The sequence below is a fragment of the Drosophila bipectinata genome, chromosome 3R, assembly GCF_030179905.1.
Source record: "Drosophila bipectinata strain 14024-0381.07 chromosome 3R, DbipHiC1v2, whole genome shotgun sequence".
Taxonomy (NCBI): domain Eukaryota; kingdom Metazoa; phylum Arthropoda; class Insecta; order Diptera; family Drosophilidae; genus Drosophila; species Drosophila bipectinata.
This window is the reverse complement of record NC_091739.1, coordinates 2,972,111-2,989,867: the sequence shown is the minus strand read 5'-3', so window position 1 is coordinate 2,989,867 and position 17,757 is coordinate 2,972,111. Positions and strand designations below refer to the sequence as shown.

The following is a 17,757-nucleotide window of genomic DNA, read 5'->3' as shown; positions in this document are numbered from 1 at the left end:
AGCATACCCTTCCCATCACTTGGAGAACTCATTAATAAAATCAAACTTTTAATCTATTTATACTCGAAACTGAACGAAATTCGTTTTGCCACAAAATTAATTATACGCCAACGCGTCCCCAAGCCAGAGTGCTGCTCAGTCCGGCCAAATAATATAAATTTTAAAATTAAAAAAAGTGGAAAAAATTAGAACGGGAAAGGAAAAACAACTAGCGAGAAACGCCTCTGCGGCAGCACTTTGATGAGCAGAAACATTCATAAAAAGAAAATGTATTTTATTTATAAAATAAATACGGCCAGCCAAATGTTTTCCAATGTTTGCTGTTGTTGCTCCTAATATTTATGCCTGCTTAAATAATATCTTATCTTATATATATAATGTGTGTTTTTTCTCTGACTCTTTGCAGTTGCTCAACTTGGAAGACCGCCAGGGCGTGGCATGGGCCGCAACAGCAACAAAATAGGGGAGAGGCCACCCTTCGCCATATGGTTCCACTCGCGGTGGCAACTTCCACAGCGTGTGGACAGCTTCGGGTCTCTAATTAACTGTCTATCCGTTTTGCAATTCGAGAAAGTCCAACCGCCGAAATCTCTTTGGAAATTTGTCGTAGGAAGTGCACAATAAATAAACATAAACGAACAAAACAAGAACCCCTACGCGAGTGAACAGCGTCTAATTTAGAGCTCGTGGCCACCAAGTTCGAGTGGTCAATTCGTTGTACAACAAACACAAGTGGCGGCCAGAACAACATCAAACAGTCGGCCAAAAAGCGAGCGTTGAAAGCGTGTGCGAACATGAAAATAAAACATCATCATCAGGAAATAAATTCGGAAAAAATATAAATATAAATATACATCGAAATGAATAAATATATGGACTAGCACATATAGCCATCGCCATATTCTAAATAAATGTGTCTATATCGAACTGAGGAGGCGGCCCCAAAAAATGGCATAGGACATTTGCCCACTTGACCAGAGGGGGCTCTGGGTTGGGTTGGGTGCTGCCTGGCGGTGGTGGGAGAGGGCCCGAAGACACCGACCACTGAGAGAAATACACACATGTATACAGATTCAGATGTAGATATGGCGACTGTATGCTAAAAGTCATTTGAAGCGAGTGACATTCTTTGGGCCAGCTGTTGTCATATAAATCATGGCTTTTTACAGGGTGTTTGTTTATGTTTAATACAAGCTTTAATAAATCCAAAACATTTATAAACTTTTTTATTAAACTAAAATTATATTTGTGCCTGTAAAAACAAGATCAAAGTTTATTAAATTTTATAGAGATAGGCCTGAAAATACCAGTAAGACACCTTGCCAACTATAAAGGCTTTTTCGCTATTGTTTATTTTTGCTTCTTATTTATTATTATTTAAGTATTTATTTTCTCATTAATTAGGACTCTTTTATTTATTTTTATACATACCTATTTCAACCTATTTTTTTACCCTGTGAGAGAATAAAAAACACCCATTTTAATTCGCATAAAAGCCCGAAAAACACGCACAACATCAACAACTCAACTTTCTGCGTCAGTAAATAAACAAATATTGACTCGAATCGATATAAACGCCAGAGGCAACAATAGATAATGCAAAAATACAAAAGTGATTATAATCGGGGCAACAATAAGCAAATCGGAATCATGTTTTCCATTCCTCCAACTAACTTTCGGTTTTTTTTCTAAATTTTTTATGGCACAGTTCCAGAAGGAATAACATCGAACAACAATATTTGAATTAGTGGAGACGCAGAGCTGAAAGCGAAAAAAACTAAAAATAATTTGAAGCCAAAGAAATGTTAAAAATAAAACCAAAAGAAATCAACGATTTTTCGGTGGCAGCAACACAAGGCGGCCACCACAGCAGCATCAGCAGCCGCAGTAAAAAATATGAACAAAATTAAAAAGCAGCCGCTTGGAGCTGGAATAGAAAAAAAGCCAATCAACGAACAGCTACAGGAACTACGGATACAAATACAAAAAATAACAGAAGCCTCACCAGTAAATAGCCGAAAGTCCAGCCGCTGAAGTAGCAACAACAACCAGCCCCAGAAGAGGCGGCGACAAGCAGCGACAGCGGCGAGGCCATCTAAAAAGTGTGGGCGTCGTTTCGCTGGCAAGGACAGCGCCGTGGACGTGGACGTTAACGCTGACGTCGACCGAGGCAGAGACGGAGGCAGAAGCAGCAGCTGAAGCAGCCACACGGTACGGGCCACTTTCGCGAATCAATTTCCGTTGCGGTGGCCGTTTCAGTTTTGGTTTCAACGTCGCCGGCGCTACGCGTGTCGTGAATTTCAAATGGCGGTCGCCTTGGTCGTTGTTGTTGCTATTGGTGTTAGTGTTGCGAGTACGGAGTGTTAACCCCCTGCCTCTAAGAGGAAGAGAGAAAGCCCAAAAACAAAAAAGAAAAACACAGTTAAGAGTGTGAACAAAATAGAGAAAAATAAGAGCCAAGTAGCCAGGACATTCAATACCCATGTTGTTGTGCTCCGAACTCGGCCCAGAGCCGCGAAGGCGTTGTGCCACAAAAAGGATACGCAAAAGACAGGGATGCTGCTGCGAAGAGCAGCCGAAGGTGGCGAACGAGGAGCCACAACACAGCCATAGTTATAGCCAAAGTCATAGCCAAACCCAAACCCAAACCCATAATCAAAACCAAAGTCATAGTCAAAGCCAAAGTCTTAATCTGGCGCGGATCACAGCGGCAGCCCTGACAGCGGCGGCCATGCTGCATACAACGAACGCCCTGGCCACCGGCTCCCTGGGCTCCTCAGCCTCGGCAACCGCTGCACTGCCGCTACACGGCACTGCCACGCCCACCGCCACGCCCGCTATGCACGAACTAAACGCCTCACTGCTGAGCAGCACGACAGCGGCAGGATTGCTCGCGAACGATTCCCTGGACGCCGGAGGCATCGGCCAGGACTCTGGCCAGGACTGGCTGGACGAGATCTTCTGGGCGCTCAAGGCCTTCGTCATGCTGTTCATCATCATTGCAGCCATTTGTGGCAATCTGCTTGTTATTATTTCTGTGATGCGTGTTAGAAAATTAAGGTGCGTATACGTAATATTTAAGCTCACCCCTATCACCCCGCTCACTCTTCCCACCCTGCGTATACGTAATGTTGTGCTGGCTCAGCTCATTCTAATTATCAGTGAAAAAGCAATTAGTGCTTTGTAATTTCTCTTTTTTTTTCGTTTTTCACTCGCAATTTGCATAAAACTGTTTCCTGGCAGCAAACGGCATTGTCCTCGGGCTGTCTTGATTGCCAATTTGCAGAGCTCCTCGCCCATCCAGCCAGTTGGAGCTGGGAGCTGGGAACTGGAAAAAAATTACAAAGCGCTTCGCTTTCTATGCGCGATTTTCGTCAACTTTGCATAAAATTCATGCACGTCCGCACGTCCCTATTTTGGCCTTTTCACAGAGTCCCCGAGTCCTATGCCAGGACCTCGTTCGGTGCTCGCTCTCAGCCAGACCCAGAGTCCTTTTCCCTTATTTATTTAGCTCATAATTGAGCATTTCACAGACCAGTTCCATCTAGGAGATGAGACTGCAATTTTTCCCCACACCCGAGGCTGCCATTCCCGACAACAAAAGATCTGGATTGCATTGTTTTAATGACAAATTAACTTTCATTACTTTATTCATGAAGGCAATTTGCATATTAAGAGATTCCTAATTGGACGGACTCTCCGTTAACGAATTAATTTGTGAAAACTCGTTTTCCATCACCCGATGGAAAATACTTTACAATTTTCCGGCATTTAGTGGCCGTAAATATTAGTTCAGCTAATCAAAATATTTTGCAGAGTTTTGGTTTTATTTTGGAATCTGATGACTGTCCCGCCATAATAGTAATGGGCAAATAAACGCTCATTTTCCAAATTGTTTGTCTATTTTCACATACACTTCCACAGTGGGCGACCTCGCCGCCCTTGGGGGGAACTGGGGGCGGTGTCCTTCGGACAAAATCACATTATCATAAAAAAAAGTTTGTAGTGATAAATGATGAGACGTCAGCTGGCTTTGGTTCGTTAATATTTTCAGTTATGCCCTAATAACTGGCAGGCAAATCAATTTAGCGCTTCATAAAGCCCCACCTCCACCTTCCAACACAATCAAAAGTTCCATCCCGGGATGACAAACGCCGGCACGAGGAGTTTTTATCCCGAACAGGCAGGAGGAGAAACTTTAAATGCTCTTAGCCAGAAGTTGGCAAAGGGCAATGAAGCCAAAAGGCGAAACAAACAAACTTTGATGGCCCGGCGAGGCGGGAAAAAATATTGCAATGCAAAAAATGGTAGAAAAAGGGGGGGCGAGGCATAATTAAGGCTCAACTTTGCTTAATTCCCCCTTTTTTGCCGGGACTACTAATGAGAGGCGCTTTATGTTTTAAGTGACTTGCGTGTCAGGTAGCTCCACTAATGATGCGACCGATTAATGATCATTAGAGCGAAAAAATGGGTATATTACTAAAATAGACAGTAGAATAATTAATTTTGGAAAAACCGCTCAACAAAAACGAAATGGAAAAACTTCATCCGCGCGGTCAGCTGCAGCCTGCCGGCAGTGCACAAAATTCTATTGTTCTGTGCAGGAAAATATTACGCATACGTAGCGTGAAACAAGGCAATGGGTATAAAAATGTGGAAAAAGTTTACAAACAGAAAAGGCAAAAAATGAGAAAAGAAAAAATTAAAACGCTTACACACGCCACACACACTCTCCCAAAACCCGCCAAAGAAATGACAATTAAACAGTGCGAGCGTGTAGCTCAAAGGGAAATGGAACAAAAACAAAGTGCAGGCCGAAGCGAAAGTATCTCAGCTGGGGCGGGAAGGTGGGGCAGTCAGAGCCAGAACCAGAGCAGTGGCAACAACTTTGGCAATTAAGGCAGCTTATGGTTTTTATGACAGCATAAATTTAAAATGTTCTATGCCAAACAATAAAATTGCGCCCCTGCCCCTCCGCCCAAATTATTTGGCCGAGATGAGCCGCATCGCAAAGTGTGCTAGATAGAGTCCCCCATCAGATACCTATAGAACGTGTAGTATCTAGATTCTATATATACGGATGCTGTATGTGTTTGCCATCGCGGTGGATGGAAGAGGGCTGGGCCGGAGGAGGACAAAGCTCATTAACGCTCAGCGCCTTCACTTGAAGGATGCTATTGCTCGGATGCTGCTTCCGCACTTTTTGCTATTTTTGCCTCAAATTTAAATGGCAGGCAAATTATTTGCAGTTCATCGCTAAAGGATGTTCGGGCTGTGCTAGGAGCAGCTGAGTAATGGGCGAACATTTGCAGAATGGCGTCGATTTGTTGCAATTAACGTCTAGGATGTTGAAAGTTATTTAAGTAGTGGCCCTGGGGCAAAACAGATTACAAGGCAAGTACAATAGCCTGAGAAGTTGGAATTAAGAAGGGTCTTTAAAGCGGAGCAGTTTTTGTAATTACAAGAGAAACTTCTTAAGAGCCATTAAGGAAACTTGGATAAAGTAGAAATCTAATACAGTATATTAGGGCAATTAAATATACCTACCAATAAATTTAATCCAAACACACCACAGAATATCATAAAAACGAGAAACAGATTTGTCTGTTTTCGATTAAACTTTTATGTTTGGTTTTAAATCATTTCCCCAAAAACATTTAAACGGTGTGGATAAAAAACGTAAATAACTCTTGGCTTTGTCAGCATTTTGTGGTGTTAAATAATGAGTAGATATTTATTATGTCAGTATTTACCTTTTGGAAGCTTATACATTTTCCAAGTGTACTTAATGCTCACTTTCGATTAAATGAACTCTCCCCATCTGGTCTATTGGCAATGGCAGCTGAAAGGCGACCGCTTGGAGTTCAATGGAGTAGCTACTGGCTGGCTGACAACATCCGATTAGGAAGTCCTCAGTCGACAACCAATGCGAAACTCTAATTGGCAAAAGCATTTGCTGGCACTGGGCTTGAAATTCAATTTAAATAAGAAAATAGGTATAAACCGAGAAGCGTTTACCCAGAGGATTGCGGTTTGAGTCGCCCTCCGTGTGGGGTCTCTGTCTCTTTCAGTTAGAGACCCAGTGGAACGAACCTGGTTCGACATCGTTCTCGATTCTTGACTGGCTTTTCAATTATATCCCCCCGCAGGCAGCCGAGTGCAACGTAAAAGTCCACATTGGCACCCGAGGGGCAGGCAACTGTCAGCCCACATACACCATCACACACAAAAGAAGTCCTTCCCACGTCCAATAAGAACTCATACGGAGCAGTCATATCCTTGAATTCGCCCGCTCTTTCACGCATTCACCCATACGATATCCTGATTAGCCCACCCCGGGGGTTCCCCAATCCCCCATCCCCATCTACATTTCCATTTTCATTTGAACCTCCCCCAACCGTCCCTCAGCCCTCTTATTGTTGGATATTGTTCTCTGATTGCTAACATCTCGTTTTCCCATCGTTCTCTTTGCAGAGTTATAACGAATTACTTTGTAGTTTCCTTAGCCATGGCTGATATAATGGTCGCTATTATGGCCATGACATTTAACTTTAGTGTGCAAGTAACTGGGCGGTAAGTACAAAAACAACTACCATAGAAACCTACACACATACTCACAACAAAAGCACACACCCACTCTCCCCCCGTGAAGGCCTAAGCAGAGCAACAAAAGTAAGCAAAACTGTTGCAAAAATCGCAGCTGCAACCAAAGGCAAGACCAAACAAAATGCCAGCACGTCCAAGGTGGGTGGGCGGCTGGTCCGCTGGTCGGCTGTGGCACTGGGCATGGACGTGGGCGTGGCAGTGGCAGAACAAACAACCGAAAACAAAAATCCCTGAAAAATGAAAGCAACGTTTATTTATGCTCCTGTGAATGTCGCCCGCCTGTGTGTGTGTGTGCTATCCTTACGGCCAGGATGTATTCGTGTATGCAGATGTCTGTGCGGTTGTGTGAGTTAAATGCAAATGCAGAAAGGCATCCCCTCCCCCGCCCTTCGCTCGTGTGCGTGCATTTGTGCTCAAGAATTAAAATGTAAAAAATAGTAAAAATAGGACAAACAAAAATGTACTCTGTAAGGAAAAAGGCCATCAGGATACTCATTACTTTTATTTATAGAAAACAGATAAATCGGTTTTATTATTATTCTTTCCACATTTAAATTTCTTTCAACTATTCTGTTTAAATCTTATACCTTCTATTACTAAAGTGTTAAAGCTAAACTTTCTTCTTTTTAAATGCTAGCCACTTTAAGCTTTTCCAATCATACTAGCTAATTTCCATGCCATAAACTGTTAATTTAAATCCTGTTTTAAAGCCAAGCCAACCAATTGTCTAAAAGACTCCTTTGGAAAGCATAACGAGAGAGAAACGACATCTTTGAATTGCTATTCTAAAGGACAAAAACCGTCAGAGTGTGACATGGTCACATCCTTCACGCCGAATGTCCTCCTCCGGTCCGACTCCGCCTTTGTGGGTAATGTAATATATGGATGTGGATCTGGATGTGGCTGTGCACAAGGATGCGAGGTGCCAAGTGCAGGAGACTGGCGACTCGGCCCAGTTAATTATGCATGGAGGCTGATTTAAAGGCCGCGCTTTAAGCCCTCCGAGGGGCCAAAGCAAATGTTGGCAATGTCACAAAATAACCAAGATGACAATGACAATTACGACGATGATGAGTGGGCAGGAGCAGCAGTCAAGTCACATTATGTGCACTTACAGCCAGGCCAAAAAATAAAACTCCAGACGTCAGCCACTTGGCCGCGAGAGTTGCATATAAATTGGCGCTGCTACTTGGCATTCATTAGCGATTTTACCTTCACAGATGCACTAGTTGCAGTTGCTGTTGCATAATTGCGCTGTCGCCGTAGTTGCCACTCGTTTCAGGGCTCAAGCGTCAATTCGTGGCAGGCACTAAGAAGAATGGCGCCCCTTGAAAAGTGAAAGCCTAAAAAAGGCAGAGAGAGAAAATACTATTCATCCAAAATAATATCTTTCCAAGATAAATTATATATTTTAATTTTATTTCATTAGAAAATATACAAGATTCTTTTCATAAACAATATAATTTTTAATTTTGAAATATTTTTGTAGTCCCTCTTGTTTTGCCTGCTTTTGGGCCCACTCGAATAGTCAAAAAGTTTTTGAAACTGATGCCAAACGGGGCGCCCGATAATAAATTCCACTGCCTTCTGGCCAAAAAAGCCTGGCCGGGGAACCACCGAGCCGGGGTGCCACTGAGCCACCTCGTCGGAGTGGCAACCAAGGGCGACGGCGACAGGCAACAGCAACAGCGACGCAAGTTTTAATGAGTTTTTCATGCAGCCCAACAGCCCACACCCTGGTCCTCCGTCCCGCCACCTCGCCCTTCCAGCCAGCAGCCAGATGGCCTATTTTCTGGTCTCGCAGTGCATTTAAGCTTTTAATTTGGCCCCCACCAGAGGCAGTTCAGGGGCAATGTCACCTGGCAACCGAAACTAAGATGAAATCGATAAGCCCATAAATCAGACAAGCTGATAAGAGAGTCTAGCAGCGGGGCGGGTGGGTCCTTTTTTTGGCAAGATACGAGACGTGGGGCTTTAAGTGGCCCAAATTTCAGGGTCGGCTGTAAAATACCTGCACTGTTTCCCGGGGCTATGAAATTTTTAATGCCATCGCTGAAATTGAGGAGATGCCTTAAATTGTCGAATAAAGATGAGTTTACAAGACTGGCTGTTGTTTTTATCATATCCTTAGAACAAGCATGGGACCTTTATTGTCGCTTACCATATCATTTTGCGCGAAAGGCGATGATGGGTCGTTTTCACAGAGCATTTTATCTGCTAAGAAAAAGCTGAAAACAAGTTTTAATGCCATGACTTTATAAAACACATTTCCGCAGGCAATTGTAAAATAAGCCAATAAAAGAAAAACACACCAGAAATGATTCATCAAAACGAAAACTGCCCATTCATGCATTCGATAATCAGATATAATGACTTCTCAGAGTCACAGTCGAAACTTGATTGCCCCCTCACTGCGATATTACGACATTGATGCCTATATTTATTGGATTCTTTCAGCTGGAACTTCAGCCCCTTCCTGTGCGATTTGTGGAACAGTCTCGACGTCTACTTCTCAACAGCGAGCATTTTGCATTTATGCTGCATATCTGTGGATAGGTAATGTCCCCTGATATGAAAACCTCGATATTCGGAGCACCAATAACGTGGAATTTGTCGCTGCTTTTTTGATTCCAGATACTATGCGATTGTTAAGCCGCTCAAGTATCCGATTAGCATGACGAAACGCGTGGTCGGCATTATGCTGCTGAACACCTGGGTGTCGCCTGCCCTGCTCTCGTTCCTGCCCATCTTCATCGGGTGGTACACCACCGACGAGCACAAGGTGTTCGTCATTCAGCACCCGGAGCAGTGCATGTTCGTGGTCAACCAATACTACGCCATCATCTCAAGCTCGATTTCGTTCTGGATCCCTTGCACGATTATGATATTCACGTACTTTGCCATTTTCCGGGAGGCCAATCGCCAGGAGAAGCAGCTGATGATGCGACACGGAAACGCCATGCTGATGCACCGACCTTCCATGCAGCCGTCGGGTATGTCTTGATATTCAAATTTTATTGGTTATTTCGGTTTCAATAGCCATTCTCAGGGTTAATATTGGGTACATTTTCGACAAAGGACAAAGTATAGAAATTTGCATATTGCTCTGAAATTATCTCAACCAATTATAAAAGACACTTGTTCTCCTCTTTTAAAGGCCAATAAAGAGTATGTTAATTTTCCATTTTGTTTTCTTGAATTAATTAGTTGGTCTTTTTAAGTAACAGGCTATTGAAATAAATAATAAATAAAAAGTGCTTCTAGTTCATACTCTCTTTGTTTAAAGTTAATAGATAATTTTCCATCAAGGCTATTGAAGTACTTCTATTATACTTCAATTTCCTTTAAAACTGGGTCATAGAATTAAAGTAGCCCCTTTCATAAGTATATCGCAAGGACAATGCACTTGGTAGCTACCGCTTTTATAAAATTACCGCTGCGAACTATACGTCTCTCTTAGTTCTAAATGATAAAATGGGCTGGCAACCTGGACATTTATCAAATCTGCATCTTCTCCCCTACAGGCGAGGCGATGAGCGGCTCTGGGTCCTCGAAAACGTTGACACTACACGAGGTCGAGCAGGAGCACACCCCCACTAAGGACAAGCACTTAATCAAAATGAAGCGGGAGCACAAGGCCGCACGCACGCTGGGCATCATCATGGGTACCTTCATCCTCTGCTGGCTGCCATTCTTTCTTTGGTGAGTGTGTTGGCGGCGTGGCATCGGCATCGCCGTAGTCCCGCTGACATGGGATTTGAGGCATAATTTATCTAATGTCACGCATGCATAATTAAATATTACTCATACGCCCTGTAGGCCCCTCGGTCCTGACACTGGGCCGGGTCTGCCATTGTTTCGGCGGTTTGTTGTTTTTCCACACATCCGCGCTCATAATCTCATTTATGCAAGGCTCAGGCTCATTCATGCATCAAGAATTTATGGATATCTCTCAACTTGGCCAACACCGAAAGAAAATGAGATGACAGATTCCAATGATAAGGGTCTTAACTCCTATAGACTCCTTATAGATAATTTGGTTATCAGTAATAGCACTAAAAAAGTTTCATTTTTGTATCACAATTTTAGATGACTTTAGATAGCTCATATTAAATAAGAATATGCTATGTTATTAATATAATTTATTTTTCATTTTATACAGGTACACCCTCTCCATGACATGCGCCGTGTGCCAGGTGCCCGACATCGTAGTCTCGATCCTGTTCTGGATCGGTTACTTCAACTCCACGCTGAATCCCCTGATCTACGCGTACTTCAACAGGGACTTCCGGGAGGCCTTCCGCAACACTCTGCTCTGCTTGTTCTGCAATTGGTGGAAGGACCGCCACCTGCCCCTGGACATCGACATCCGACGCTCCAGCCTGCGCTACGACCAGCGGGCCAAGAGCGTCTACTCGGAGAGTTATCTGAACTCGACGACCCCCTCGCACCGCCGCCAGTCACAGATGGTTGACAACTTATAATACAGGGACGAGGCGCTGCTGACACCGATTGCCCAGCAGCAGCAGCGTCTGGCGGCCGGCGGGGACACCCCGGCCCGTCTGGGTGTCACCGGGTGCCCCCAGGCAGGCGGCGCCGGAGGCGGGTCTGCGTCCACAACGGCGGCAGCAGCCAGCAAGAGCCATAAATCGAATCTCGATGGCGACGATGTGCAGGAGATACAGATCGAAATACCCATGGAGTACATTAACAAATGGAACAAGAACAACAATGCCGCCGCCTCGACGGCCTCGAGTCATGTGTAAAATCGATGAGGGAGCCGGAAAGGGAATCAGTTTAATGCAATTAAAATGTTCCATTAATTTGTAAAATTAATATGCCGGCTCATGCATCGGCTGATTTACTCGTAATGTTGACATTAATCAATCAATCGCTGGAGCGTGCCCTGCTGCACTTTGTTTTGTTTCGTTATTATTATTATTTTTTTTTTTTTAATCTTAATTCACGTTTTTATTTCAGTTCACGCTTTCGAGCCGAGCTAAGAACAGGCCCCTAGAATGTAATTATTTTTTTATGCTTTCGCGTTGTAAATACTGAGTATTTTTGTACGACTAAATTAAGCACAGGTTGTAAACTCATTTCTACATGTATGCCAAGCGGAAAATTGTAAAGCATTTTGATCGCAAAAAACAAAATGAAAAAAGAACAAAAAAATATACATAATTAAAATGGCAATCACTGCAACTCACTGAGCTATGCGTGTAAATAGGGATTCGCAAAACAAACGAAAACGAAAGCCAACCAAAAGAGCTAAAGCTAAAACTGTGCCAATTAAGTGACCGCAAATTATAGAAGCCCTCGAGCGAAGACCAGATACCAGAAAAAACCCCCCAAAAATTGAGATTTTCCCAACGCGAAAAAAACACGCACTCACTGCAACACGGCAATTAAAAATTCCGAAAAAAAAACAAAAAAAGAGTACTAAGAATAACCATGGATGCTAAAGCAAAGCTAACCCAAAACCAAATATAAAATTTGTTATTTGATCGACAATCGCATAAATAAGAAATGCTCAAAAACGTAAATTAAATTTAAACAAGTATATGGAGTATATAGCGAAATATATAGTCAAATCAATATATATACGATCCAGCCGTCTCTGGTGGCAGTCGGAATGTAAAACCTAAAGTCGAATTAAATTAACCAGCATATAGTTCAAGTGCATCGATATCAGACTAACCAAATTACGAGTATGTGTAGTGCGTATCCATTTCCGTATCCTTTTCCGTTCCAACGTGTTTAGTGTCGAACCGAAGTGTTTAGTGGGTGTGTCAGTGCTACCAACAAAAGGCAATTGCGTTGCAGTTCCTGGAATTAAGTTGACTGTGTAGCCTGTGAGGGCAAGGCTTGAGAACTGCTTCAGAAGTCAGCAACTTGATTCCAGCAATTGCGGCCCAAGTACAGCAGAAAGAGCCGTGAACCGTGTTCAATATGCCACGACAATGAAAATCCAGCCGGAACGCCACAGAACTTCCACGACTATGAAATGCAAATGGGGAAAATAAAGCAAATTATGCGCACAAAGCATTTTGTGTAGGTACTTTGTATAAATAAGTAAGGACTCCATGAAATGGTAGCAGCATAGCAACAGTTTTGCGAAACTAACCAATTTATGATTTTCCCACTAATTCGCAAAGGCAGGCCGAACCTCGAAAGCATTTGTCAAGTAGAACCAGCCACAAAAGCGAGTTTAATTCTTGGAAATAAATTTTAATAAAATAGCAGCCACTGTTCCATACGAACTCCATGCCGATTTCCCATGCTAGTCCAAAGAACAAATCGTAAAATATAATCCAAAACTATTGTCGGGAGTTGCGGAGAAAGATTAAGAGCCAAAGCTCGCAATGTACTATATAAAGAGTGTATAAATAGATGTCTATATAAATGTTGCATACATAGTAAGTATTTATTGTATGACCTTCCTTAAAAAGATAAAGCAGCAGAATTAATAAAGTTGAATCTGAAAATCGGAAACACAAAACCTGTTAACCAAACCCCCAAAGAACTTGTTATATTTTTATAAACAGCGTCTACCTTTACTAATAATTGTGTACGTAATTTATATTTGTACAGTATATTGATATGTCTGTGCAAACGAGAGGATGTGTGAGTTATTTATTACTACTGACAACTGAACTTTTTGTTACATTGTTTTCCGTTTTGCTGTGCAATTTTCTATGCAAAACAAAATAGGATTCTAACATTAAGCTAAACTGACATGCAGAACACATAAATGGCAAACTATGCTACTAACTAAGTGAATACGAAATGCAAATGTATTATAAAGTAACATAACGAACTTTGAGTTGGAAAACATGCAGAAAGCAAAGCAAAATAAAATTAAAACCAAAAAATCAACTACAAGTATAGCCAAACGAATTCCTTTTATTTCTAACCCAATGTTGACCCGGGGGCAAAGTTCTTCTGGGCCGAAAACCCAAAAGTAAACAAACTCGATGGGGACTTCAATTACTCGGAAGGGACAGGGCCAAGTACATTAACGGAATATTATCGGAACAAAAGTAAAGCTGATTACTGCCGGCGACAGTTGTAAACTTCTAAATAACTGTCAAGTCTCCCGACTTGGCTGACAAATTACAAAATTTACTCGAAAGCCCCGTGGCAACGAAGGCTTCGTGGCGGGAACACGCGTCGAATGAGTGATTTTTATTTGGCAAATGCGTGTGTAATTTAACCGGCGCCATGGCAATGATACAGACCTACCCCATCCTTTCAGCCCCTCGTCCTTTCTTTCGGAAAAGTAATTTATCGTAAGACCTGCTACAGAGAAGGTTGAAATGCTTTAAATAGCTGATGTTCTCTTGCACCTGTTTGCAAAAGTTTTTATTTTCCAGCTGAAGGTATTCGAATTTCTTCAAAAGAAGTCAATTCTAAGAAGTATTAAACGAGTTATGGCTTGTTCCTCATATTTAATTGAGAACATTTTTGAAAGTTTTGCCAACAATTTTATTGCCAGTTTTAAATGGCAGCTAATATTGCTCCAAATGGCAAGGAAGAAAAAGTAGGAGATTCTAATTGGATAACTGGATTAATGACCTTCCTTGCTGAAAATATTTTCAAATATGTATTTTAAAACATTTCACTAAAAATTACGGAATATTTTTAAAAGTTCTACTCCCTATCTTATATGCATATATGCATTCTATCATTTATGAAAACACAGCTATTTTTAAGAAAACGTCGTTCGACTTGAAGATGCCCACCAGATAGTATCCTGGATAATGAGGAAAAAGCTTCCAAATTTTCTGTGTGGTGAACGAAATATAATGACCACTTGTTCAGCATCCATTTGGATCAACCTGTTATCCATCAATGGCAAAAATTTGACGCTACTTTCTTTCCAACTACTTTCTTGTCTTTTTAAGTGAGAGTCTGCCAGTCATATATTTTCTATATAAAAACACCATGATTATGTAACTGACTGTAAGAGTATTAAGCTATTCCAGCGCCTATTTATGTACTCGTGTACCAGATATTTTTTTTAAATTGGCCTTTGAAGCAAGCTTTTACGCATAATAAATGCGAATCAAAATCAAACTTAATTCATCAAAGTCAGAGGAATCCTAGATTGCACCCATCCTCCGCAGAACTAAGTGAGTGATGCAGGGATGCCTTCGCGGCAATCATCGCTCATAAGGCTCCCGCCAATTTGGCCATGACAAGTGACAGACACGCCCCCTTTGGCCCCTATCGGAGGGCAAAGATGGTTTTGGTTTCGCTTGCCTCATTGCCTCATTGCTCATCATCAGCAGAAGCAGCAGCAACAGCATTTCAATATTTAAAATGGAGACAAGTCCTGCACCTTATCAGGCAGGCCGTCAATCAGGGCGTCACTTAAATATCTGGCACACACAAGCACACAACTGCTGTTGGTGACACAACAATCGAGAAATCAAATTCGGTCCTTCGTATTTTTTATGAAATTTTAATAACTTTGACATGTGCAGAGGCACAGACACAGACACCGGGAGTATTGCTATCGTCAGCTGATGTTGTTGCTCCTGATGTTGCTGTTGTGCATGTTGTGTTGGCCCGCCCCTTTGTTGTCGCATTGTTGCTTTTGTTAGTGCTGTCTGATTTGCACGACATGAACACGCGCTGAAATAACAAATCTTTTTTAGATTTACGCACGCGTTTTCCCCGACTGGTTGGCATCAAAATATTTTTATTACAAATGCAAATATTGACGCCCTTGCAGGCGGGCGGGGAGGCGGTTCGAGCTCCATAGTTGTCGAGTGCCTTGAGCGCCTTCTTTTCCTTTTTTGTGCGGCAAATTCGGCAGTCAGCTATTTCCCACAGGGGTGGCATGGCCATGATGGGGGTTGGGGGCTGTGGAGATATGTGTCTCATCAGCTGATCTGGGGCTAGCAAGCACAGGGTTGCTTCTGATAGTAGTAGCAGTACTATAAAAGTAGTAAGTGTTTATTAGGGATTTCTAGAGAAATAAAGCTATTGAAAGGCTATATATACTAAATTAAAAATGTATCCCTAATCACTAAGTTTAATTTAAGGATTTTCAGTCATAATGTTAAAATATTATCCACTCCTCTTCCATGCAACCCTGGGCAGCATTCGAATTTCCGGCTTCCCGCCAAAAAGCCACTGCGCAGAAGCTCTCAGCGCTCTCTGCTGGCCAATTCGCCGCAGCTTGTGTTGGTTTGCCGCCAAAGGACTTCCTCGACTTCTTGGCCAGGCTCAGTCGGTGGCCAGTTTCCAGAGCAAGAGCTCATCTCAACGCCTCTCGGCAGCAAATATATAAACACTCTGCTGGCGGGCAGCAAGTTGAGGAACCGCAACGAAAGCCATTCAAAACCTGTGGCCACTTGTCAGCGCCAGTGGTGGAGAGTCGAAAGTGCCAGTGACAGTTGTTCTAGCGACTTGTAAGCCGTCTCAAGTGTTGGTTCTCTAACGGTAAAGTTACTTGAAAAAAGACCGGCTGGGCAGTCGGAGTTCGCGTGTGCGTGTTTCCATTCGGCGGCACTCCAAAAAACCGATACAATAAGGAAACTCCATTTATGTGTGTCCGCCGCAGGCAATAGGCCGACTTTTCTTGTTCGTACGTGCTGGTAACTTGGCCAGGAGTCAAGGAGTGGGGGAACAAAAAGAAATCAAAAAGAAATTCCCTTTTAACAAATCGATTTTGGTTCTCTTCCTTTGTTTTTTTATTTTAGCTTTAGCCATAGTAATATAATTTTAGAAACATTCAAGCTAATAACAAATTAAAAATAGAAGAAGCAAAAAGCCAAACAACACAACAGCACACACATTAAAAAATTACGAACCGCGCGTGTTAAAAAGTTTGGACTGTTATCAACAGCAACAACAACAAAAACAACAACAATAGCAGGAACAACAAGTAGAACAAAAATTAACAATAAACTGCGATAAAAGCAACAACAAGCGGGAAAAGTTTCTTTATTTTGTACGGCACCACGCCCCCTGCTCATTTTGAGCGACACCAGAAGGCAAATCAAGAAGGACAATGAAGGCGTCGCGGCTCGCGGCCCCATCCTGCCGCCGCCACGCTCCCTCATCCTCAGGCGCCCATCTGCAGGAGTAGAAGCGGCGCGGCGGATGGACGGCGCGTGTTGAGCAAGTAACCAAACAATAAAAAGTTCTGTTGCCTACTTGCAGGCGCAGCACGTGAAAGAGAAACACAAAAAGAAACAGCCAGACACAAAAAAGCGCACACAGAAACACACGAATTTTCACACAAACACTCGGACGGAACTCACAGCAAAACGGGAAACACATTGAGCGCCATTTTCAGTGGTTACGTAAACTGGAAAACGGTGTCTAGTTGAACGGCACTGGGGGTCACCCAGAATAACCTGAACCTAACCTCACAGCCCCCAACACCCCTGCCCTCTTTCTGCTGCAACATTCACTACCAATCTCCGTCTGGCCTTTGCTGCCTTTTTAATAAAGTTAAGACCGTTACCCGTCTGACACTTTAAATATGTACACTAGCAGCCGTCGGCCGGGCCCTTAGAACAACCAGCTGCCAGGAATGTCCTGACTTGTCTGGGTCTCTAATGATACAAATCTCTCAATGAACAGTGGTTTGGATTTCATTAGGCCCTGATTTTCAGAACTTAAGGATGTAGTTTGCGAGGTTAAATAGTTGGGAGCCCTGGCAGGTTACTTAAATATTAAAAATTTGATAAAAATAATGCTTAAAGCGATCTCACAAACTACTCTGCATAAATACACTAAATATTGTAACTTTCACTAAAAAGTTTACACAAGTAGTGTATACTTTTAAGCCATCTCCTAAAATGGCTAAAATATGTGCTATTAAAAAAGTAGAAGCACACTAAAAATTACTCTGAAGGACTTGCAAATACTTTCGTCTTAAAGGGAATTTTATATTTCAGTTACCTTCAAAAGTTGAAAACCTTGTAAACAGGAGCTTTCTCAGTTTATTGGGTCCCAAGTGAAAAATGCAGTTTCCCATTTTAGTTGCTCAGCAAACAATTTTTCATTGCATTTTTGCAATTTCCCCTCGTTAGTTCTTGCATCCCAGGCCACAGTGTGTATGGAGGGACTGAGAAAGGCCAGGATCAGGATTCCTGGGGGCCGTTGGGGCCGCTGGGTCAGAGTGGCATT

At 42.6% G+C, this 17,757-nt stretch overlaps 2 protein-coding genes across 5 annotated transcripts in view; both read left to right on the top strand.

Annotated features, from left to right (window-relative positions):
• The first annotated feature begins 1,708 nt into the window (after positions 1-1,708).
• Positions 1,709-13,491, top strand: Octbeta2R (Octopamine beta2 receptor). Of its 2 annotated transcripts, XM_043211889.2 has the most exons (6): positions 1,709-3,060; positions 6,475-6,573; positions 9,064-9,162; positions 9,241-9,599; positions 10,131-10,308; positions 10,769-13,491. In XM_043211889.2, the coding sequence occupies exons 1-6, from the start codon at positions 2,483-2,485 to the stop codon at positions 11,088-11,090; spliced, it is 1,635 nt and encodes a 544-aa protein (XP_043067824.1). In that variant the 5' UTR covers positions 1,709-2,482; the 3' UTR covers positions 11,091-13,491. The 2 variants fall into 2 exon arrangements, with proteins under 2 accessions (XP_043067824.1, XP_043067825.1); XM_043211890.2 differs by lacking the exon at positions 6,475-6,573.
• A 2,369-nt stretch (positions 13,492-15,860) lies between these two features.
• Positions 15,861-17,757, top strand: part of Octbeta3R (Octopamine beta3 receptor) — a 35,330-nt gene continuing 33,433 nt past the window's right edge. For 2 of the 3 annotated variants that reach the window (XM_017245604.3, XM_017245606.3), the window contains exon 1: positions 16,693-16,744. The gene's annotated coding sequence lies outside the window, so the exon portion shown is untranslated. Of the gene's footprint in view, positions 16,060-16,692; positions 16,745-17,757 lie in introns of those variants that run through there. The other variant, XM_017245605.3, reaches the window with a different exon arrangement.

Bases quoted from the DNA above. Each gene is read 5' to 3' on its own strand.
- Octbeta2R (XM_043211889.2), top strand. From the start codon at position 2,483: ATGTTGTTGTGCTCCGAACTCGGCCCAGAGCCGCGAAGGCGTTGTGCC. The intron at 9,600-10,130 runs GTATGTCTTGAT...TCTCCCCTACAG, and splicing joins ACCTTCCATGCAGCCGTCGG to GCGAGGCGATGAGCGGCTCT. The intron at 10,309-10,768 runs GTGAGTGTGTTG...CATTTTATACAG, and splicing joins TGGCTGCCATTCTTTCTTTG to GTACACCCTCTCCATGACAT.